The sequence below is a fragment of the Gigantopelta aegis genome, chromosome 10, assembly GCF_016097555.1.
Source record: "Gigantopelta aegis isolate Gae_Host chromosome 10, Gae_host_genome, whole genome shotgun sequence".
Lineage (NCBI taxonomy): Eukaryota > Metazoa > Mollusca > Gastropoda > Neomphalida > Peltospiridae > Gigantopelta > Gigantopelta aegis.
Window position 1 is genome coordinate 33,743,027 of NC_054708.1, and position 24,597 is coordinate 33,767,623.

The 24,597-nt window shown below is 38.0% G+C and overlaps 1 protein-coding gene across 3 annotated transcripts in view; it reads right to left on the reverse strand.

The window, feature by feature from the left end:
* The window catches only part of LOC121383186 (G-protein-signaling modulator 2-like), a 152,433-nt gene that overhangs the window by 7,516 nt on the left and 120,320 nt on the right, over positions 1–24,597 (reverse strand). For all 3 annotated transcript variants that reach the window (XM_041513039.1, XM_041513040.1, XM_041513041.1), the window contains 5 exons: positions 13,013–13,155; positions 7,745–7,868; positions 4,757–4,872; positions 3,510–3,774; positions 2,631–2,734 (listed from right to left, as the gene is read on the reverse strand). In XM_041513039.1, coding sequence (XP_041368973.1) covers positions 2,631–2,734; positions 3,510–3,774; positions 4,757–4,872; positions 7,745–7,868; positions 13,013–13,155 — 752 coding nt within the window. The remainder of the gene's footprint in view (positions 1–2,630; positions 2,735–3,509; positions 3,775–4,756; positions 4,873–7,744; positions 7,869–13,012; positions 13,156–24,597) is intronic.

Sequence of the window (24,597 nt, forward strand, 5' to 3'; positions counted from 1 at the left end):
CTGATATCAGTGACCTAAATGTTAAGCCATCAGCATTGAAATTGGTAGGTACTGGGTTCACATCCCAATACTGGCTCTCTCTGAGTCAGTTTTAACACCTCAGTAGGGAGGTGCAAAGCCATTACAATGACCTCTCTCACACTATCTTCTAACAACTAACAATTAAGCACTGTCCCAGATATTCATCACCAGAATGGTTTCTTTCTTTTTTGTCCAAAAACAAAAGTTCAAATGTTAGGCATGAAATTTACTAGTTCGACAGCCAACACAAGAATTCTGTGGAATTAAATGTCTCCTCTACGATAAAAAAATTATTATTATTTTTGTTGTTGTTGTTTACATGCAAAAAACCATTAAAGGTCAGAAAAGCATGCTTAAACCGTAATTGAATACAAGCACAATGAAGTTAAAATAAATTAATAAATTGTTCAGTGTATCAAAATTCTTCACACTGAGAAAAATGTTACAAGATTACTGACCTGGTTTTGTTTACTCAATCTTGAACACTTGTTAGGCATTCTGACATTACTGAGAATACTGACCTAGTCAACTCGAACAGTATAGCATTACTTAGATTACCCACCTAATTATCATAACTCTGTAACATTGTCTGACATGTCAGGGTTCTACATTAATGGTAGACCGAAATATTCTGTTTACTGAAATCTAGCTTTGGATACCAAATTTGGAAAACCAGTAGTCTAGAAAGTGACCTGTCAAGTGATGCAACAGACCCCAGAGATGCTTAATTTGCTGGTGTATGAAATTCCATTACAGGGCTCAAGTGTTTTTGATTCTCTATTTTATACCACACACAGAAATGGCAGATAATTATTTGAGAGAGAGAGAGAGAGAGAGAGAGAGAGAGAGAGAGAGAGAGAGAGAGAGAGAGAGAGAGAGAGAGAGAGAGAGAGAGAGAGAGAGAGAGACAGAGAGAGAGAGAGAGAGACAGAGACAGAGAGAGAGACAGAGAAAGAATATTTGTCTGGCAGATTCTTTAATGGAGTGGATGATTATAATTACAAGATATTTATTCCCCCCCCCCCCCCCCCCCCCCCCAAAAGTATTAAAGCATTTAAAAACAATAAAATATAAAAACAGAATATGCAAACCTAAAAATAACCTAATTCATTATCAAACCACACAATGAAAAACATGACTATAGGTATTCACATTACTAACCTATAGTTCATTCCATCCTACAAAAATAAAAAAAATTGTAAATAATTTCTGTTTGGTTTGACATAAGAAGAAAAGTACCGTATATCTTCGCCTATAAGTCGAATTTTTTTCACCCAAAAATTATTTTATAACTTGGGGGGTCGACTTATAAGAGGGTAAAAAAAATTCACCAAAAAATATTACTGTTTTGGGGATTATTTTACAAGTTTTATTGTTGAAGTATGCCATGTATTTATACTCAAATATGTTAATTTGACACATTTATTTTTTATAACCTTTTTTTTTTGGCATTAGAACGGTTTTGGTTATGCGAAAAGGAGTACGATCTCACTCACATGCCAAGACAACAGTCCACTTAGTTAAATTAACAGTCATAAGTAATAGTAAAAATGTAAACAATACTAACTACCTGTTGCCCGAGTTTATTTTGAAATCTGGTCACTGGCATTAATGGTTGTTCAAACAATGTTTTGGCGGTGATTAACTTCATGAATATTACTAAGCGTTCCCTTAAAATAGACTGATCTCTGCAGTTCACTTATCTAGAGCAATAGGGACACACATCATTTGGTACAAAAACCAGTGTACTTTCCAGAGTTATCCTCCTTACATGTATTAATATGGCGGCAAAACGTGATACTTTCAGTTTTATCGTAGTGATCTGTTGTCAGTGTTTATAAATAAAGTTGTTGTCTGTGCACAAAACCATCTGTACAGTACTATACAGTAACAGTCAAACAGCTTTCACTCTCTACTAAGGGAATATTTCGTTTTGATGCTATGTAATAATGATAGTTTGATTGGAATAGTCTGATCATATTGCGATGTACAAAACGTGAAAACCGAAGTTTGTAAAATAATTTTCTTTTGTTCAAATATTATTGTTCTCATGTGCTGAAAATAAGAAATATTTCAATATTTATAAGTAGTTTTTCATGGGTCGACTTATAAACGGGTCAATAAAAAAATAAGTTTTCAGGGCTTGAAATTAGGGACTCGACTTATAGCCGAGATCGACTTACAGGCGAAGATATACGGTAAAAGTTTGGAAAAAAAATAATAATAATAATAATAACTTGTAGTATATTCCATAGTAGGAAGGACTAAAGTTATTTGACTGTTCATCTTTTCTGACAAACCAAATCTAGTTTGTCTGAAAATCTTTAACACTGTCTGGCATACTCATATTAATGAACTAATTTCTCTGAAAATCTTTAACATTGTCTGACATATATTCGTTAGTCAGACTGTAGGATTTTTATATTGATGTGATTCATCACTTAATGTTTCCATTTACCATAGTTTGACACCCAATAGCCGATGTATTTTTCGTGCTGGGGAGTTGTTAAACATTCATTCATTCATTTATTACTCATATTACAGATCTAGTTTGTGTGAAAATCTTTAACACTGGCTGGCATACTGACATCACCTAATGTGTTACTGACCTAGTTATTTTAACTCTTTCTTTGACATTGTCGGGCATGCCCAGTGTTGTCCTCAGATCGGTTAGTGTCATCTGTGCGGTCATCTGTCCAGTCTCATCACCAATCTGATGAAATGGAAATAAGGAAATATCAAACAAACAACTATACGCAACCAATGAACATATCATTACACTGAAAAAGAATTTCCATCTGGTATAAAGTGTTCGTTCTGTAACATGTTTATAAAGGCCACCCCGTGGACCCCTTTCTTGATATTAATGTATTTATTACCCAAGCAGTCACTCATAAATGAGGAAAATAAGAAAATACTGGAAGGAAGGAAATGTTTTATTTAACGACGCACTCAACACATTTTATTTACGGTTATATGGTGTCAGACATAATATGGTTAAGGACCACACAGATATTGAAAGAGGAAACCCGCTTCGCCACTTCATGGGCTACTCTTTTTGATTAGCAGCAAGGGATCTTTTATATGCACCATCCCACAGACAGGATAACACATACCACAGCCTTTGATATACCAGTTGTGGTGCACTGGCTGGCTGGCTGGAGCGAGAAATAGCCCAATGGGCCCCACCGATAGGGATCGACCCCAAACCGACCGCGCATCAAGCGAATGCTTTACCACTGGGCTACATCCCACCCTGAAAATACTGGATGTCAAACACTTAGTAATCCTGACATGTAGAGGAAACCAATTACAATTTTCTATTAGCAGCAGGGGATCTTTACACACAGTCTGTGCTATATACCACTCATGGGACTCTAGCTGGGACAGGGAAAAACCCAGCCACAGAATGGGTCCTTTTTTTTTTTAAATGTCCCCCACCCCCTCATTATCTTAGGTTAGGGGTGCCCCGATTCTATCTGCAGTACCTCTTGAGAAATCTCCAGGTGGAGTGTTGCAAACTGCATAGCTGTTTCATGGTTGCCCAGGGCCAGGTGAGCATTGCCGAGACTCCAACACGCCCGGCCCTCCCCGACTCGGTCGTGTAGCTGCTGAGCTATCTGTAAGTGTCTCATGTGGAATTCGATGGCTCTGTCGTAATCTCGGAGTAGCGTGTACGTGTTGCCCAGACTGTAGCATGCCTGGGCCTCTAATGCCTGGTCTTCTAACTGTTTGGCGATTTGTAAACTTTTTCTGTGAAATAAAAGAAAACAAAATTAGTTTATATCTGAAATAATAACCTTTGGAAAAAAAGATATACATGAATTATAATATTACACCTTAAGGCCAATAATAGAATTTCTAATTAACCAATATGCTGATGATGCAGAATTCATACTCCACGAACATCTGAAGAACAAATTATCTATAACATATCAAATAAAAAAAAAGTATAATTTTGATTTCAATAAATGTAGAAATGCAGATTTTGATGAAGAATTGTCAATTGAATATTTTGCCAACGATGAACTTATTCAGTGTCACTGACAGCTGCATCCACAGATGTTCATCTCATAACATGCTTAAGAAAAACTTAAAAACTTAAACTTTAAAACGAAATTCAATTAAAAAAACCTGAATTAAGATGAACATTCACAGAAGTAATATGCAGTCACTATAAGTCAAATTTCACTGATGTTGAACTTACAGTTTGTGAGAAATGGAGCTAAACACAACATTTTAATGTGCTAAATACAAAAGTCAATGTTGTCACCATTGTCAGACAAGTAACACCTACATGCATGTATACATGTATGTTGTCCTTTTACTTTGTACAGATCAAACAAAAACTGACGAAGGAAAAAATCTTTAAAGGGACAGACCCTAGTTTCAACGCGTGAAAATTAACACAAACTTTAGTTAATCTACAAACCTGTAACACATTTAGATAAAGTTGAGTTGCGCCTTTGAAATTGTGAAATACCCTTTAAAATAGACTAAAACTCGACTCCATAACTGTTACTCCTTAGATGCACGTGCGTTTTTAAAATATGAGAAATGCATTTGTGATATTAAAAACATCAGGATGACAAAAACCACTTCGAATGTACGAAAATTGATAATCTAAACAATAAAATGTAAGTAAAGTATGATTTCAGTTATCAAAAACGGCTCTAATACTAAAAAAGGTGTTTAAAAACTCGGGTATATCCCTTTAAAATGTGATAACACATACTTGTACTGATCAGCAGCAACTTCGAACTCTCCGAGGAATATATGAGCATTGCCGAGGTTTGTGTATGCCCTTCTCTCCGCTGCCTTGTCACCGAACTCTTTGGCTATTGCTAATCTCTGCAAGGTAAAGAACACACATTGATAACAAAAATGTAGTCAAGTGGTAAAGTGCTCGCCTGATGCGCAGTCGCTCTAAGATAGATCCTGTCAGTGGGCCCATTGAGCTATTTTTCATTCTAGCCAGTGCACCAAGACTGGTATATCAAAGGCTGTGGTATGTGCTATCATGACTGTGGGACGGTGCATGTTAAAAGACCCCTTACTTATAATGCAAAAATGAAGCAGATTTCCTCTCTAAGACTATATTTCAGAACTGCCAAATGTTTGACATCCAATAGCCGATGATTAATAAACCAATGTGCTTTAATGGTGTCTATAAACAAACACAAAAATTTACTGGGGAAAAAAAATGTTTTAGGGACACATCAGCACACTTTTTATTTAATAATGGCCATTAGGAAAGGAAAAGAATATTTGTTTAATGACACCTCAACAAATTATCAACTAAGGATACTTGGTGTCCATCATGGTTACTTGGTGTCCATCATGGTTACTTGGTGTCCATCATGGTTACTTGGTGTCCATCATGGTTACTTGGTGTCCATCATGGTTACTTGGTGTCCATCATGGTTACTTGTGTCCATCATGGTTATTTGTTTTAGAGGAAAACTGCTATATTTTTCCATTTGTAGCAAGGGATCTGTTATGTGCACCATCCCATAGACAGGATAGCACATACCACCGACTTTGATATACCAGTCGTGGTGCACTGGCTGGAATGACAAATAGCCCAAAGGACCCACCAATGGGGATCGATCCCAGACTGACTGTGCATCAAGGGAGCTCTTTACCACTGGGCTACTTCCCGCCCCTATAATGTGTAATTCTCACACATGGACTAATTTTAAAAAGAAGAAAGCCAATGCAACCACAGACTATTCCATATTTTTTATATGCATTTTTTCCATAGATTGGATAGAAAATAACTAGCCCTCCCTTAACAACCGTGAGTGATCCTAATTCTTGCAAACTATTTGATTGGTTCCTGATGTGGCCATTTGGTTTAACAAGAAGTGCAGAAAAAAATCTTGCGAGCACTTTCAGCTCAATATGGCTGTATGCAGCCCTGGACTTGTGGGGTGAGAGGGTGAGTAGGTGGTGGTGGGGGGGGGGGGGGGGGGGGTGTAGAGTTACCATTATACTTGTGAACAAAGTTCAAAATGTTCAAAAGCATTAGAAACTTTAACGAGCATTCATCCACTAAACAGTATCTGGCTGTCCTGGCTACAAGAGTGTTAAAATTGGTTTTGAAATGTTCTGTCCATTGGAGCCCTGATCATATTGTGATGTACACTCACCTCTTCATGGCCCAGTATAGCCTGACTGAAGTTACCAAGGAGGTAATGTGTGTTGTGATGTACTCACCTCTTCGTGGTACAGTATAGCCTGACTGAAGTTACCAAGGAGGTAATGTGTGTTGTGATGTACACTCACCTCTTCATGGCCCAGTATAGCCTGACTGAAGTTACCAAGGAGGTAATGTGTGTTGTGATGTACTCACCTCTTCGTGGTACAGTATAGCCTGACTGAAGTTACCAAGGAGGTAATGTGTGTTGTGATGTACTCACCTCTTCATGGCCCAGTATAGCCTGACTGAAGTTACCAAGGAGGTAATGTGTGTTGTGATGTACACTCACCTCTTCATGGCCCAGTATAGCCTGACTGAAGTTACCAAGGAGGTAATGTGTGTTGTGATGTACGCTCACCTCTTCATGGTACAGTATAGCCTGACTGAAGTTACCAAGGAGGTAATGTGTGTTGTGATGTACTCACCTCTTCGTGGTATAGTATAGCCTGACTGAAGTTACCAAGGAGGTAATGTGTGTTGTGATGTACGCTCACCTCTTCATGGTACAGTATAGCCTGACTGAAGTTACCAAGGAGGTAATGTGTGTTGTGATGTACTCACCTCTTCGTGGTACAATATAGCCTGACTGAAGTTACCAAGGAGGTAATGTGTGTTGTGATGTACTCACCTCTTCGTGGTATAGTATAGCCTGACTGAAGTTACCAAGGAGGTAATGTGTGTTGTGATGTACACTCACCTCTTCGTTGTACAATATAGCCTGACTGAAGTTACCAAGGAGGTAATGTGTGTTGTGATGTACACTCACCTCTTCATGGTACAGTATAGCCTGACTGAAGTTACCAAGGAGGTAATGTGTGTTGTGATGTACACTCACCTCTTCGTTGTACAATATAGCCTGATTGAAGTTACCAAGGAGGTAATGTGTGTTGTGATGTACACTCACCTCTTCGTGGTATAGTATAGCCTGACTGAAGTTACCAAGGAGGTAATGTGTGTTGTGATGTACACTCACCTCTTCGTTGTACAATATAGCCTGATTGAAGTTACCAAGGAGGTAATGTGTGTTGTGATGTACACTCACCTCTTCATGGTACAGTATAGCCTGACTGAAGTTACCAAGGAGGTAATGTGTGTTGTGATGTACACTCACCTCTTCGTTGTACAATATAGCCTGATTGAAGTTACCAAGGAGGTAATGTGTGTTGTGATGTACACTCACCTCTTCATGGTACAATATAGCCTGACTGAAGTTACCAAGGAGGTAATGTGTGTCGTGATGTACGCTCACCTCTTCATGGTACAATATAGCCTGACTGAAGTTACCAAGGAGGTAATGTGTGTCGTGATGTACACTCACCTCTTCATGGTACAATATAGCCTGACTGAAGTTACCAAGGAGGTAATGTGTGTCGTGATGTACACTCACCTCTTCGTGGTATAGTATAGCCTGACTGAAGTTACCAAGGAGGTAATGTGTGTGGTGATGTACTCACCTCTTCGTTGTACAATATAGCCTGATTGAAGTTACCAAGGAGGTAATGTGTGTGGTGATGTACTCACCTCTTCGTGGTACAGTATAGCCTGACTGAAGTTACCGAGTAGGTAATGTGTGTTGCCTAGATTCCCACAAGCACGGCCCTGGGCTGCTCGGTCTCCAAGGTTACGAACTATTTTCAGATTCTCTCTGTAAAATAAAATGTATGAAATAAATTATTATAGAAAAATCAGTATTTACACACAAAAATTATAACTGATTAGCAGCAAGAAGTCTTTTATATGCAGGTTAGCACATACCACTATGATATACCAGTTGTGGAGCAGTGAGTGGAACAGGATGAAATATGAATTACAATGAAATGTCTACCACAAAATGGCATAGCGTAAAGTTAATAATTATTCTACTGATGTTGCAAATTATTAAAAGTAATTAAAGATTAATATTTCTTTAATAAACACTGTGCAGAGATAAAAGTGGGTTACGCCAAAAAATAAATCCAGATATTTTAATACATGTATTGCTCGTCGTGTACAGAGATTGGCTAGCTGGTAAAACACTTACTTAATGTGCAATGCATTATATATGCAGTATCCCCTATGGGAAAGTGCATAACAAATATCTTTTAAAGGGACACACCCTAATTTTTAAACATTAAGGCATATTTTTCACCTAGGCCCTAGTTTCAGCCTGTAAAAATGGACACTAAGTTTAATGAATTTACAAACCTGTAACAAATTTTGATACAACAGAGTGAAACAAGAGTCTGTGATGTTGAAATCCCATTACAAATAGACTACAACGCGACTCCATAATCATTACTTCTCAGACACATGTGCATTAAAAAAATATGAATAATGCATTTTTTTATATTACAAACGCCAGGTTTGACCAGAAACACTTCAATTGTATGGAAATGGATAATCTAAACAATAAATTATAAGTAATGTTTGATTTCAGTGATCATAAATGGCTCTAATAGTGAGAAATATGCTTAGTGTCTAGGGTCTGTCACTTTAATGCTTTTGTGCTAGCCTATGTTGTAGATGCAGGTTTTCCCCCTCTCATTCCATTTATTTGTTTCTCTGTTCATCTGTCTCTGTCTGTCTATCTATCTGTCTGTCTGTCTGTCTGTCTGTCTATCTGTCTGTCTGTCTCTCCCTCCCACAGCCCCCAAGTATCTCAAAAATTCCCGTAACATATGGTAAACACTAAACAGCCATAGTTTAAAATGTGCTGAGGTGTTGTTGAACACGTATTCATTTCCTTTCCTCACAACACTGTCCGGTGGGCTATTGTTTCGAAGGCCATTGTCCGGTGGTGTGGAGTCTGTTGGTCCAAACATGGGGTAAACTGTACCATTGAAGAGGATTGGGAGTCATATTGATCTACGGCCCTACGTTTACTTTTACTATGTCATGCACATGTGCTCAGGCAAGGGGAAAATGGGAATTTAATAACTGGTCTAGATAGCTGGATTCCCAATGTAGACAATCCTTATTAAAATCAATAATGTGTAAAAGAAAGCATAATTTGCTTCATTAGTTTGACTCTGGAGATTCAGCGAATCCTTTTCCTTGTTAACCTGTATGTATCATGCTCTACGCGGACCAAATTAAGTTAATTAAAACAGAAGCTTACAGAACTGTTGTGTACAAAATATCAGAGTTCAGCAGCTTTATAATTATCAGCCATGTTCTGCCACTGACTGATGTCCGTCTCTTATTACTCGTAATGTGTGTACAGGAATATGCTGATGTTACCTGGATCATTAAAGGGACATTCCTGAGTTTGCTGTAATTTTTAAGATGTTATCGACTAACAGAGCCTTTTTAATGATTGTAATTACATATCAAATATATATTTCTGCATAAAATATTAGTGGCTGTATATTAAACATGTTTCTGATCGTTCTAATATTTGTACTAGGTTAAATTTCATTTTATTTCCTAAAATATTGTTTTTTCGTACATACGTAATTATTTGAAGACAAAATCCAGTTTGGGCTTCTTACAAATATTAAAATGACCAGGAACACATTGAATATACAGACACTAATATTCTAAACAAGAAAATATATTTATTATGCAAGTTTAATCGTAGAAATATTTTATTGGTCGGAAACATCTTACAATGCAGCAAACTCAGAATTGTCCCTTTAAGGAAAGTTGATTACTACATGTATGCTTTATGGCTCATGCTTGCTGTACAATGTACATGTCAATAAAATCAATCGCCATTGCGAGGTGTAGATAAGGCACTTCCAACCCGAGGGACAAATTTTTTTTTTCGAGGGCCGAGGTTTACCGAGACAGTTACAAAAACATTTTTGTCCTGAGGGTTGGAATTGCCTTATCTACACCTCGCAATGGTGATTGATTCTTTTTCTTGCCTATTTAATTACAGTAACAAAACATTAATTTTGTTAGCCACTGTTTGTTTATGGTAGAATGATTCATAAACATTTCGCCTACAAACTCAGTTAATCATATGTGGAAAAATATAGTCCAAATGCAACGACATAAAAATGTAACAATTTAACAATAAATATAAAGTTATAAATATTAATTTGTTTAAATATTTATAAAACAATGATACAACACGAAATGGCAACTTGGGAATACCTAATTCAACAGAACTCTGAAAAACAAATTTTGATGTCAACAATCATAAAACACGATTTAGAAATCGTCTACTCCTGGGGTGCTAGACAGATTTATCTAGCGCCATGCAAAATCTGGCTAATTCAGACCAGTGGGCAAGAAATTAAAGTGACACACGCTAGTTTTTAAACACTACTGCATATATTTCACTGTAAGAGCTGCTAATGATAACTGAAATGACACTTTAGCCATTTCCATACATTCAAGTGTTTCTGATCATCCTGGTGTTCGTCATTTCGCAAAATGTATTTTCCATAATTGTAAAAATGCACGTACCGGTACCTGCAAGAAGTAAAGGTTATGGACGCGGGCTCTAGTTTATATTTAGTGGGGATTTTCCCCGTTTCAACATCGCAGAGTCTTGTTTCACTCTACTGTAACTGTATACAGATGTGTTATAGGTTTATAGATTGACAAAACTATTTTCACGGGCTGAAACTTTAAGCTTATTCATTTTATCAACCAAATTCATTTATTTTCTATGATTTTTCAAAGGTATTTTCTATTACCTATTTTTAAAAATGGATTTTAAATTTTTCTGTGATCAACATAATCTAACAATATTACAAAAAATTTATACAATTTGCAGATTTTTTTGGTGATGTTTAATCTGGGGAAACACTTGAAACCCCCCCCACAATTTTTCCTAAAATAAACTTTTGATGACCCAACTCAAAATTGGGCCTGGAAATAGCATTTGAACATGTTTGAGTCTAGCATTTCCATAACCCACATGAACCCAGTATATATAATATACAGGCATGTACAGTTACACAAGGTGTGCATGTATGTAAATTCTGGGGGTGGAATGGGGGAGTGCAGTGTTCCAGATTAATGGTATCCCAATATGTTGGGGATACCAGAATTTAATTTTGGATACCAGAGTTCAACAACCCGATATCCCACAGGGATACCATATAATGTTGTTGATTTTTTAAATCCTGCATTTTTATTTTTCACTAAAACAATGAAAGTCATCATTTACCGGCGAAGTTAAGTAACAGTATTTTCGAGGTCGTACCCAGTCTAATGCTGTGCCGTAACAATATCTCCCCCAACTCATACCCAGTCTAATGCAACACTGGAGCAATGGCAGCATAGCAATAGACTGGGAACCACTAAGTCGCTCTTGTTTTTGTTGGATGTTTCCTCCCTTCAAATTATATTTGAGATATTGATTCCACATCTGCAGAAAATTGATAGAGGTAGGTTTGTCATTAGTAATGTCAGAAACACTTATAGATTACTGCTAAATATTAATTTATGTCAGTATTACTCAAAAATAGAAGCAGCAAATCTTTTTGCCGATTCCGTTTGATTGCGAATTTCACGAATTCCGCGATCTCGATTGTGGCTTAGCAACAGACTGGCAACGAGAACAATGTCGTCCAAGTTTGTTACAATGTTATTTGTCTATTTCATTTAAGTGGGATACTAAATTCTCAGGTGGGATACCAGATTTTGAAATGTTAGTATTCAACTGGGATACTGCCCAAAATGTTTTAATCTCGAACACTGGAGTGGGTAGAGTGGTTTAGCTGAGTGGAATACCGTATATACTCTTGGAGCACCCATTCATACAGGTATACATACATGTACATTTATACAAGGTATGCATGTACATGTGTATGTACATTCTGGGGGTGGAATGGGGGGGGGGGGAGTGGGTGGAGTCGGTTAGCCGAGTGGAAAAATGTATACTCTTGGAGCACCCATTCATACAGGTATACATACATGTACATTTATACAAGGTATGCATGTATCTATATTTGGGAGAGGGGTTGGGGTTTGATCAGGGGCAGAATATATACTCTTGGAGCACCCATTCCCTCTTACATTCATTTTAACCATACAATATTTGTCCGGCATATCAAATTTAATAAAGATCCCATGTTGCTAAAAGTAAGAGTTGCTGCCAGGCTTGTCTTCACCCGTTTTAAACCAAGAGTCACAATTATTTTATATATGAGACAGCTAGTAACCATAGTTTAAAGTGTTCTTCTTATATTCACCTTCTTAGATGGACATCAATAATTAGTCGTCCATACTGTAATGTGAATTATTTATGTCCTGCAACACGCTTATGCAAACCTCTCCATTTGGAATTAAGACTGCTATCCTAATAATAGTTCTAGACATCTGTTCCAAAATTTATTTCATTGGGGAGGTGGGAGGCACTAAAGTATTGCCATTTTTGTCACTATAGGTATAATAACATGTATGCAAATACTTGGCTTAACAAATTTTGTTTTTATTTTGTGAAGAGTGGAAAGTAGCCAAGTGGTAAAACATTCGCTTGATGCGTGGTCAGTCTAGGATCGATACCCGTCGGTAGGCCCATTAGGCTATTCCTCGCTCTAGCCAGTGCATCATGACTGGTATATCAAAGTCCGTAATATGTGCTATCCTGTCTGTGGGATAGTGCATATAAAAGATCCCTTGCTACTAATGGAAAAAAAAATGTAGCGGGTTTCATCTCTAGGACTATCTGTCAAACTTACAAAATATTTGACATCCAATAGCCGATGATTAATAATCAATGTGCTCTAGTGCTGTCGTTATACAAAACAAACTGACTTTATTTGTATTTTGTGAATGTTAGGAATATAAACAGATTGCCTCTTGCACCCCATTGTGATCTATTCTGGAACTGCCCTTAAGTCAACTTACTCATAGTACTGAGCTGCTTTCTGAAGACAGTCTTTGACTTCCGGTGGAAACTCCCCCGGATCCTGATGGCCAGTCCTCCCTATGTGTTTTCCCTTCGCATGGTAGACATTCCCTAAGTTGTACAGAGCTCTGGCCTCACCAATCTGAAACACCAAGAAACACCACTGCATTAGTCTTGAGACTCAAAAATAGCAGCTAGGACAGATAATATGTACATGAAAATAAGCTGACGGCATAGGTAAATAATATTAAAAAGTTTGTGGCGTCTCCCATTTTAGTTTACAGAATAACCAACGCCCATCCTAACAACACCCGTTACAATTTGAGGACTTTTCCATTTGTGTTACCATTAAAACACCATTCCAGATTCAAGCATCAATCAGGGGCTATAGTACAGGAATAGTTCAGAATTTCACCAAATTATCTGTTAAGTCTTAAAAAATTGCAGAAATGCAATTATTTTCTAAGAAAATATCAATTATTATGTAATATGCGCATATATTATTATGTGTATGTTATAATAAGTCATAAGGCTGGTTATACAGGAGAGCAAGAATAAGAGGTAGGTGGAATAGCAAATGTTACAATTACATAAAATTATTTTGCCAAAGTAGAATAAAATTCACCAAGTGTTGTTAAAATGTGTAATTGGTAAATTTGGCGACCGCCAGAGATAGCCCTGATCAATTCTATTTCAGTTTACAAGACACCCACTTACAGATGGACTTCAACTCCACACCACTATACCCAGATATAGAATCTTTAATTTTAGTTTTTAGAATCTCAACCAATAACTTTTCCAGTTCAAACACTTTTTCATTTCAGTTTACAGAACCAGCAATCTACAACTAACACCTTTCCTGATTCTTCCATTTCCACTTACAGTTCAAGCACTTTTCCATTTCAGCTTTATTATCAACACACCGAAATATCGCTAAAAATAAACTAAAACTCGACTACATAACCAACCCCTGCAATTAAGAAAATGTCCATACAAAAACAACTGCCATTGAAAAAAAAACCCCACCTGAATATAGTCCAAGGCAAAAAAAATGCCACGGAGAATTAACAACTCAACACACACCTTTCTCAATCAACACACACCTTTCTCAATCAATGTGCTTCCCAATTCAATCCATTTTCTGATTAGAGAATCACTAGTTAGTACCCAACACTTTTCTCATTACCATAATGACATAAGCTAAGGGCAAGCCTGTGTTGTTCCCAGTAAACAACATGTACAAGGACATCACCAGAAATTACCGATATCGCCTACTTAAAGGTGCAGACCCTAGTTTCAACCAGTAAAAATGCACATTAAGTTTAGTTCAGTTACAAACCTGTAACACATTAGGATAAAATTATAAAAGAGTGAAACAAGAGTCTGTGAAGTTGAAATGGTGAAATACTGTTAAAAATAGACTAAAACTCAACTACATAACCAACCCCTGCAATTAAGAAAATGTCCATGGCAAAAACAACTGCCACTGAAAAACCCCGCTGAATATATACTCTTCAAAAGAAAAAACGCAAAACCACATGTTGAGGTGTGGAGGTGGCAGTAGTCAATCGTTCCCGAAGGTGGCGTACCCGGATGTAGCGGTCCTAACCGGGGGTAGTGACCCGTGGTCGACCGGATCTAGGGAGGTCACGTGTTGATCCATGTTGCTGGTAACGGTCCCACAGTCTGGAGATGGTGCTTGGGGACACATGGAATGCCCTGGCAACGGCCGTTCTGGATTCGCCTGCGTCTAGTCGGCCGATGGCATTGTTTCTCTGCGGTTCACTGAGACGTGGCATGTCCTGGATTGTCAACTGTCGGCCAGATACAGAGGCCAGGCAAGCGAACACCCTGCACTTTTATACTGTCGGTGTTCATGCTGCACGTGCAGACAACGCACGTGCAGGGGTGACATGGTTTGCACGTGGCTGCGTTTTTGCGAATATTCACATTTTGAAACTTTATTGTACAGTAGCTGCGTTTTATCGAATGTAACCGTGGGAATGTGTTTGGGACATGCAAAGACCTTATATTCACAAAGCATGAACCGGTAGGAAACATAAAATCGGAGTTATAACCCATTTGTACCCTTTTGCATTTCTTTTTTTGAAGAGTATACATGTAGTCCAAGGCAAACAAATGCTGTGGAGCATTAAAAACTCAATGGCAATCTCCACGGCATTGCCAGTTGCCGTGGGCAATTGCAGGGGTTGCATAACTGTTACTTCTTAGACATATATGCATTTTATAAAAAAAAAAAAAAAAGGCAATTTGTGGCATTAGAAACACCAGGATGACCAGAAAAAAACTTATAACAATAAAATATAAGTAAAGTTTGATTTCAGTACTCATAAATGGCTCTAATAGTGAAAAATTTGCCATAGTGTTTAAAAACTAGGGTCTGTCCCTGTAATATTTTAGATAACATGTACATAATTATACGCTGGTGTGATACAGCAAACCGTTAATCACTAGTTACCATAGTACCCAACACTTTTCTCATTGCCATAATGACATAAGCCAAGGGCAAGCCTGTGTTGTTCCCAGTAAACCACATGTAGGTCATCACCAGAAATTACAGATATAGATATCACCTACTTAATATTTTAGATAACATGTACATAATTATAGGCTGATGTGATACCAAACCGTTAATGGTATGATCGTTTAATGGCATCACAAGAGGCTGATAAACATCAGCTAACAGATTTCAAAGTATTGTTACCAGGGGTTCTAGAATTTTTATAAAATCCACTAGCCATGGGATTAGTGATTTTAACAATTTACTAGCCATGAATAAAAATTCACTAGCCCTACTTTTCTTTAAGTTAATACAATTTGACTAAATAATAGTAATAATCAGATTTGTCACCTAAAGAAGGAGATAGAGCTAAAATACTACCATTAGAGGGTTGGGGTGGGGTCAGGCTATTCAAATTTACAAAATAGACTTTAACTGCAACATGTCACTATTTGTTTCCACTAGCCGTCGGGCATGGCATTATTAGTTATTTGAATATCACTAGCCATGGGAGTGGGGCTAACATAATCTAGAAGCCCTGCTGTTACTCTAACATGTGGCCTTTACTAAAGACTTTCATACCAAAGAAGATTTGCTGCAGCATGCACTTCTAAGGTTAATCTTTTAAAAATAACATCAAGGGATCATTTATATGCATTTCATAAACTCATAGAGCCTTACATTAGTTCAACCAGCTTAATTGACATACTCAATGTGGAGAGATCCTACACACTAATGCTCTCCAAATGGGACAAAAACTTAACCACCAAGGTGAATTAAGATACAGACAAAACAAAACTGTACCATGAGATTTAAGCACCAGACTAAACTCTGCCAAATAAAAAGCTATAAATGTCAATGGGTTGGCGAAATATATAAATCACAAATAAATTATTCTAACCTTTGATATTGTATTATGTATAGGGCTTTGAAGTTATTTGTAGACTTTCTGCAAACAGCTCTAATAAATCAATGGTTATGTTGAAGCAAGTGGGAGGAACTGGATACTATTTCATTATCAAAGTGTTGCTAAGAGTACATGTATCTTAATAAAAGCCAAATGCTCTAATTAATATATTCAGTTAACTTTTATAAATTCTTCTCTTTTTAAAAAGAAAGAAAAAGAATCATGCCATTTTGATGAGAAAAATAGATATTTAAAAAAACGTCATTAATACTAAATTCACACTAGGTATAATAATCCAATTAAGAGCTATTCACAGGACACCAGTACTCAAAAGCTTGTACAATGTACTTACTTCGAGACAACTGAGATACAGTAACGTTGAACCCGTTTTAGGAAAGAAATAAATGTTTTATTTAACGACGCACTCAACACATTTTATTTATGGTTATATGGCGTCAGACATATGGTTAAGGACCACACAGATTTTGAGAGGAAACCCGCTGTCGCCACTACATGGGCTACTCTTTCCGATTAGCAGCAAGGGATCTTTTATTTGCGCTTCCCACAGGCAGGATAACACAAACCATGGCCTTTGTTGAACCAGTTATGGATCGCTGGTCGGTGCAAGTGGTTTACACCTACCCATTGAGCCTTGCGGAGCACTCACTCAGGGTTTGAAGTCGGTATCTGGATTAAAAATCTCATGCCTCGAAAGGGATCCGAACCCAGTACCTACCAGCCTGTAGACCGATGGCCTAACCACGACGCCACCGAGTTATACTTATTTTCATGCTTACGGTATGTATTTAATTAATTGCCAAGCATGCTATCTGGGCAGTCTGTCCAGGACAGTGGTTAGTGAGTAAGAAGTTGTTTGTTTTGTTTAACGACACCACTAGAGCCCATTGATTAATTAATCATCGGCTATTGGATGTCAAACATTTTCTAATTTTGACACGTAGTCATCAGAGGAAACCCGCTACATTTTTTCTAATGCAGCAAGGGATCTTTTATATGCACTTTCCCATAGACAGGAAAGCACATACCACTGCCTTTGACCAGTTGTGATGCACTGGTTGGAACGAAAAGAAACCCAATCAGTTGAATGGATCCACCAAGGTGATTCAATCCTGCAATGCAAGCACTCAACCGATTGAGTTATTTCCCGCCCCTGGTTAGTGAGGAAAACATTGGTTTAATGGCCTTACACCTAACCACTGACTCATTAAACTCACTCTGGGTGGGAGCCAGTACCTAGAGGTGAACTCAATACCTACCAGTCTTAAGTCCAGTGACTTACCCTTATATACCACTGAGGTCGGTTGCTTCAGTATTTTTTGACAAGCGTATCACTCAGAAACTAATGATAACTCTGAGTAATTCTAAAGTCAAGTTTCAAATTTGAGTTATTACGATACATTTTCATGCTCCATGGTTAATTACGATACATTTTTATGCATATTTATGAGACCTAACCAAGAGGAAGGGAGAGGGAGAAAGAGAGGGAGAAGGAGAAAGGGAGAGAGAGACAGAGAGGGAGAGAGAGAGAGAGAGAGAGAGAGAGAGAGAGAGAGAGAGAGAGAGAGAGAGAGAGAGAGAGAGAGAGAGAGAGAGAGAGAGAGAGAGAGAGAGAGAGAGAGAGAGAGAGAGAGAGAGAGACCTAGCCAAGCGGGAGGGAGGGAGAGAAAGAGTTTATCCACCAAAGGAGATCGATCCTGTGATCCAGTGTATCTCAAGCAAGCACTCAACCATGGAACCACCGAGTCCTGCTCCAGGCTGCTAACTGGAGCAGGAAACTTAAAAGGTCGGATATGGAAATCATCCTGACTACAATGAAGTACCCAAACAACATGTGTGGCACTTAATTACTAGAGATGTACAGCTGTTGGTTAAAATCCCACACAAATTGCCATTGTTGCTTAATACAATACACACCATTACCAGTTATTGTTGTTGCAAATGGCCTTATTGTTATCTTGATACAGCCTGGTTCTGATTTGCCAATAATGTCAAATCAGTGATCAAAGCCATAGTAAAAGGTTGGTTACGAAATTTTAATTTGCAAAAACAAAATACAAAAAGAAAACCCAACGAAAACATATTGTACTGTGAAACGATCATAAGGAAAGAAGAAAAAGGCTTTCAGGAATCCCCATTTAAAAATAAAAGCGGAAACGATCTTTCCAAAGGCAAAAAACTGAATACCATATTCATTATGCAATATATTAATCTTTATCGTAATATTTATGCCTTAACATCAAAACTAGTCTACTTTATCATAAAACTTGGGCAGGATATAGGTAGAGGTGCAATGGCTTGTACAAGGCTTCAAAAAATTTCCAAAAGATTACTTGCCACAGGGCAAGTGCCTATCAGATATTCACTTGCCCCATATATTTTTCCACTTGCCCATACTTCTTAAGGTAACCAATTGTGTTACTCCTATTTAATTTAATAGCGCTTAATAATGTAATAATCTTGAAAGTAATTGGTTTAATTGCACAAATAAAGAATTTTGCCAATGTTACAACACTTACCCAGGAAGTACTAAATGTATATGTCTGTCCAGTAGTATCCATTCTCTTCTCTACTTGTTGATTTAAACTTTGTTTTAAATAGTGTCCATTTGTTGATTTAAAGTTTGTTATTTGTTTGGTAGTGTCCACTTGCTCATCTAGATATAACTATTGTGTCAGTGTATGTTGTATGGCTATAGATGTGGTGAGATCCCTTTCCACTTGTGAGCCATTCTTTTATGGCTGGCATTGGTTCAAAAATGTTTAGGGATTTTGGCCCATGTGCCATTAATCAATTTATTGAAAGCATATTATTTAACACTCTCTGCCTCAAAATTCTTCTCTGGGATGTTTTTTTTCATAGCTAAGAAAAGTATCTCGCAAACAGCCGTAGCTGGGCTCAATGTAAACATGAGCTCTGTTACTCTACAAACAGCCGTAGCTGGGCTCAATGTAAACATGAGCTCTGTTACTCTACAAACAGCCGTAGCTGGGCTCAATGTAAACATGAGCTCTGTTACTCTACAAACAGCCGTAGCTGGGCTCAATGTAAACATGAGCTCTGTTACTCTACAAACAGCCGTAGCTGGGCTCAATGTAAACATGAGCTCTGTTACTCTGCAAACAGCCGTAGCTGGGCTCAATGTAAACATGAGCTCTGTTACTCTGCAAACAGCCGTAGCTGGGCTCAATGTAAACATGAGCTCTGTTACTCTACAAACAGCCGTAGCTGGGCTCAATGTAAACATGAGCTCTGTTACTCTACAAACAGCCGTAGCTGGGCTCAATGTAAACATGAGCTCTGTTACTCTACAAACAGCCGTAGCTGGGCTCAATGTAAACATGAGCTCTGTTACTCTACAAACAGCCGTAGCTGGGCTCAATGTAAACATGAGCTCTGTTACTCTACAAACAGCCGTAGCTGGGCTCAATGTAAACATGAGCTCTGTTACTCTACAAACAGCCGTAGCTGGGCTCAATGTAAACATGAGCTCTGTCTACTCTGGGTCAATGTAAACATGAGCTCTGTTACTCTGCAAACAGCCGTAGCTGGGCTCAATGTAAACATGAGCTCTGTTACTCTGCAAACAGCCGTAGCTGGGCTCAATGTAAACATGAGCTCTGTTACTCTACAAACAGCCGTAGCTGGGCTCAATGTAAACATGAGCTCTGTTACTCTACAAACAGCCGTAGCTGGGTCAATGTAAACATGAGCTCTGTTACTCTACAAACAGCCGTAGCTGGGCTCAATGTAAACATGAGCTCTGTTACTCTGCAAACAGCCGTAGCTGGGCTCAATGTAAACAAGCTCTGTTACTCTACAAACAGCCGTAGAATGTAACTGAGCTCTGTTACTCTACAAACAGCCGTAGCTGGGTCAATGTAAACATGAGCTCTGTTACTCTGCAAACAGCCGTAGCTGGGCTCAATGTAAACACGAGCTCTGTTACTCTGCAAATGTTTTTAAATAAAAAAGGAAGGAAGAAACTGTTTTATTTAATGACGCACTCAACACATTTTATTTATGGTTATATGGCATCCGACATATGGTTAAGGACCACACGGATATTGAGAGAGGAAACCCGCTGTCGCCACTTCATGGGCTACTCTTTTCGATTAGCAGCAAGGGATTTTTTTATATGCACCACCCCACAGACAGGATAGTACATACCACAGCCTTTGTTACTCCATTTGTGGAGCACTGGCTGGAAATGTTTTTTAAATAGTGCAGGCTTGGTAAACAACAGCAGGAGAGTGGGTGTACATCGATTCAGTGGCGTAGCGTGGGTTACCAGCGCCCGGGGCAGGGCAAGTATTGCGCCCCCTAACCAGTGGACCGTTAGCACTCATCGAGTCCCTTCCACCAGTCCAGAATTTTGCACCTGGGGCAACCGCCCTGGTGTCCCCGCCCACGCTATGCCACTGCATCGGTTGCAGCCTTGTATTTTTAATTTATTGAGCATAATTTATTTGTTAACTATTAATAAAGAATAAAAAAATTAATATATTCATGTATTATGGTGTAGATATGGCTAATGAAATCTAACTTGTCACGATTATGACGTAAGGCTAATGAAATCTAATGTCACCGTACCCGTTCATTTAACACGGACGTAGATTTACATTTGCAAAGTACTGAAAAACATTAAGTATGTTCTGCTACAAGGTTTATTATATATAAACTAAAATATCTTGCAACTTTTGTAAGAATACAGTTCATAATGTGTGTGCTTTATTCAAGTGAACTCGGAAATTATGAACTTGCTTTAAATTACGCCCTGTTCGTTTGCAAAGAGGAGATTCTGGAACAACGTTAATGTCTAATTTAATTTGAATATTACAATTTTAAACTGCATCCCACCTCATATACCATGTTTGCAAAGATTAAACATTTTGAATGCACACACAAGGCATGTATACATTATATGTATATGAGCTGTAAAGTGTATTGGATGCTATTTCCAAGTTTGAAGATCATCAAACGATTATTTGTACGAATTTAGTCGAACGTTCAGTGGCGCAAATTACCGATCTTAGTCGATAATAAAAGGGGAATAACTCTAAAGTTATTATCGAACTTTTCAACACATTGTTTTCCGTTTTGGTGTGTTAACGCACTGGCAAGAGTTCCGATCGTTTCAGCATTTAGGGTTAGGGTTAGTTCTCCTTAGAGCTATGTAAATGCTCGGTCATCGGGCATATGCAGTTAATATAATTACTTGCCCGGCATGAAAATTCCACTTGGCACGGGCGTCGGGCGATGGGATTTTTGATCCCGTGTTGTATAGGGTGATAAATTATGGTCCCCCAAACAGTGCCCTTCATCAAAGGCACTATGTACTGTCCTGTCTATACAAGTAGGTACAACATCTCTTGCTGCTTTTCAGAAGTAAGAATAGCACATTTCACTCATTAGAGGAAATAGAAAGTATACAGTAAAATAAGATTTAAAACCATACAGCTCATAGTTCGTAATTGTATTATAAAGTTAATTGTTAAAAATGACAGACCCTAGTTTTTAGATACTACCACATATTTTTCTCTGTTAAGAGTCATTTTTTGACAACTGAAATCAGACATCATTTAAATCTTGTTTAAATCCTCCAAATCTGTACACCTGACATGTTTCTGGTCATCCTGGTGTTTCTAATACCACAAAATGCATTTTCCATATATGTTTAAAAATATATGTGTGTCAGAGAAATATCTGTAATGGAGACGAGCTCTGGTTTATTTTTAAAGAATATTTCAATGTTTTAACAACATAAGATTCTTGTTTAACTTTATTGTAACTTGCAAGTCTTTTTGCATTGAGACGGTAGACCAGCCTCGATGGCGTAGTGGTTAAGCCATCAGACTACTGGTTGGTAGGTATAGGGAAGGAAGAAGGAAGGAAATGTTTTATTTAACGACATACTCAACACATTTTATTTATGGTTATATGGTGTCAGACATATGGTTACCGTTAAGGACCACACAGATATTGAGAGAGGAAACCCGCTGTTGCCACTTCATGAGCTACTCTTTTCGATTAGCAGCAAGGGATCTTTTATATGCACCATCCCATAGACAGGATAACACATACCACATCCTCTGATGTACCAGTCGTGGTGCACTGGCTGGAGCGAGAAATAGCGCAATGAGCCCAATGACGGGGATCGATCCCAAACCGACCGCACATCAAGCGAGTGCTGTACCACTGGGCTACGCCTAACCCCGGTAGGTACAGGGCTCCAACCCAGAGCGAGTTCTTAAGGGCTCAGTGGGTAGGTGTAAGGCTACTACACCCTCTCCTCTTTCACTAACCACTATAACTAACTAACAACTAACAACCTGGGCCCAGGACAGTGTGCTTGAAATGTAACTGGATATAAATAAGTTTCAATGAAATGAATGAGACAGCAAAGCTGTGTGAGTTTAATGAATTATAGGCCCCTGAATACCTGTCAGTCTACGCTGACAATCAGGCTGCAGTGATTAGGACTATGGAATCGTCACTTTCTTAGATTCTAAGTGGGATCAATCGGCCAATGCACATTTCAGACATAACGAGTCCACAGAAGCAGCTGACAGGTAATTACCACACCTTGCTTAAATCACAGTTACATGTAGGCAGCATTTCTATAGGCCCCATTATATCAAGCATGGATTTCACCACACCGAAGACAATCTCACAGGGATATAAAAGATTACAGTAAATCATCTGTTTATTGTAGTACGCTATTTATGTGAGCGTTTAAGATTAGACACAATATGCACCACAATTAATGCATCAAGCATACTAACCGTATTCCAATAATGCTATATATAATGCAAAACTAAATAAAGGCATTATTTTAATGAACTTTTTCCTTTCTTTTACAAATATAAATGGGGCTGAGATGTATCTCAGTGGTTTAGCCCTAGTCTTCAGAAAGTGCACTGAGTTGTGGAATCGATCTCGGTTTTCATTCCGTCTCTATCCAGGGCTCCAACTTCACAATGGCATCAACAACAATTGCTTGCTGTGGCTGCAATATGAATTGCCGATGGTCAGAGGCTTTACCCATGACAGTTCTGTGCTGCTAGATAAAAATTACTGCCATCGATTTAAGGGATAAGTTTTGGTTTTCAATTTTGTGTTTGTTGAAAGAGTTACCAAATTAAAATTGCTACACATGTAGATAAGCACTTTGCCTAAGGCAAGGACATTTAAAAATTGCCTCAAGTAACAAGGAATGAAGGAAATGTTTTATTTCATGATGCACTCAACACATTTTATTTACGGTTATATGGCGTCAGATATATGGTTAAGGACCACACAGATATTGAGAGAGGAAGCCCGCTGTCGGCAATAAAATGGGCTACTCTTTTTGATTAGCAGCAAGGAATCTTTTATATGCACCAGCCCACAGACAGGATAGTACATACCATGACCTTTGTTACACAAGTTGTGGAGAACTAACTGGAACTAGAAATAGCCCAATATCTACGTAACCACCATACTTCACTTATTAATGATATTTTGTGAAAATAATTGAATTATGGCAATGGTCCATAATTCAAAAACTAAAATTGCCAAGAGGATTGATATGGATTTTACTCCATCATGACTTAATTAAAGTGATGTGATAGCTAGATTTGGTTTTTAAAAATTAATGTAATTTTTATTTATTATCCATTTTTAGAGAAATAAGGTCCTTAAATCCGTGACAGTATGCCTTTAATTTTAGTAATACCACAATATACAAAAGGTATATCAAAGGCTGTGGTATGATTGCTCCGTTCTACAGAAACGTTCATATAAAATATCACTTCCTAACACTCTAAACTGTGTGTTGAATAAGCACCACACTCTAATCTAGCCAGCGAAATGGACATTTTGTTCACCAAAAGTCTGCTCAAGCCCGTTATTAACTTATTAGTAGTAGCAAGAAGTAGAAGTCACCATAATATTTTAGAGTTAATCCAATTTCAAAAACAAAATCACACAACTGATGTCAAGACAGTGTCATACATGCAGCTCACATAACTGTTTCCTTGTCGGTCCATGTTTTCACTTTGGCAGCAGACTACATCAATGCATGTTGCATCATTTGCAGTCACCAGCCAAGTATCGTCAATTCTCGGCCATATTTATTTTAGTAATACCAGAAAATA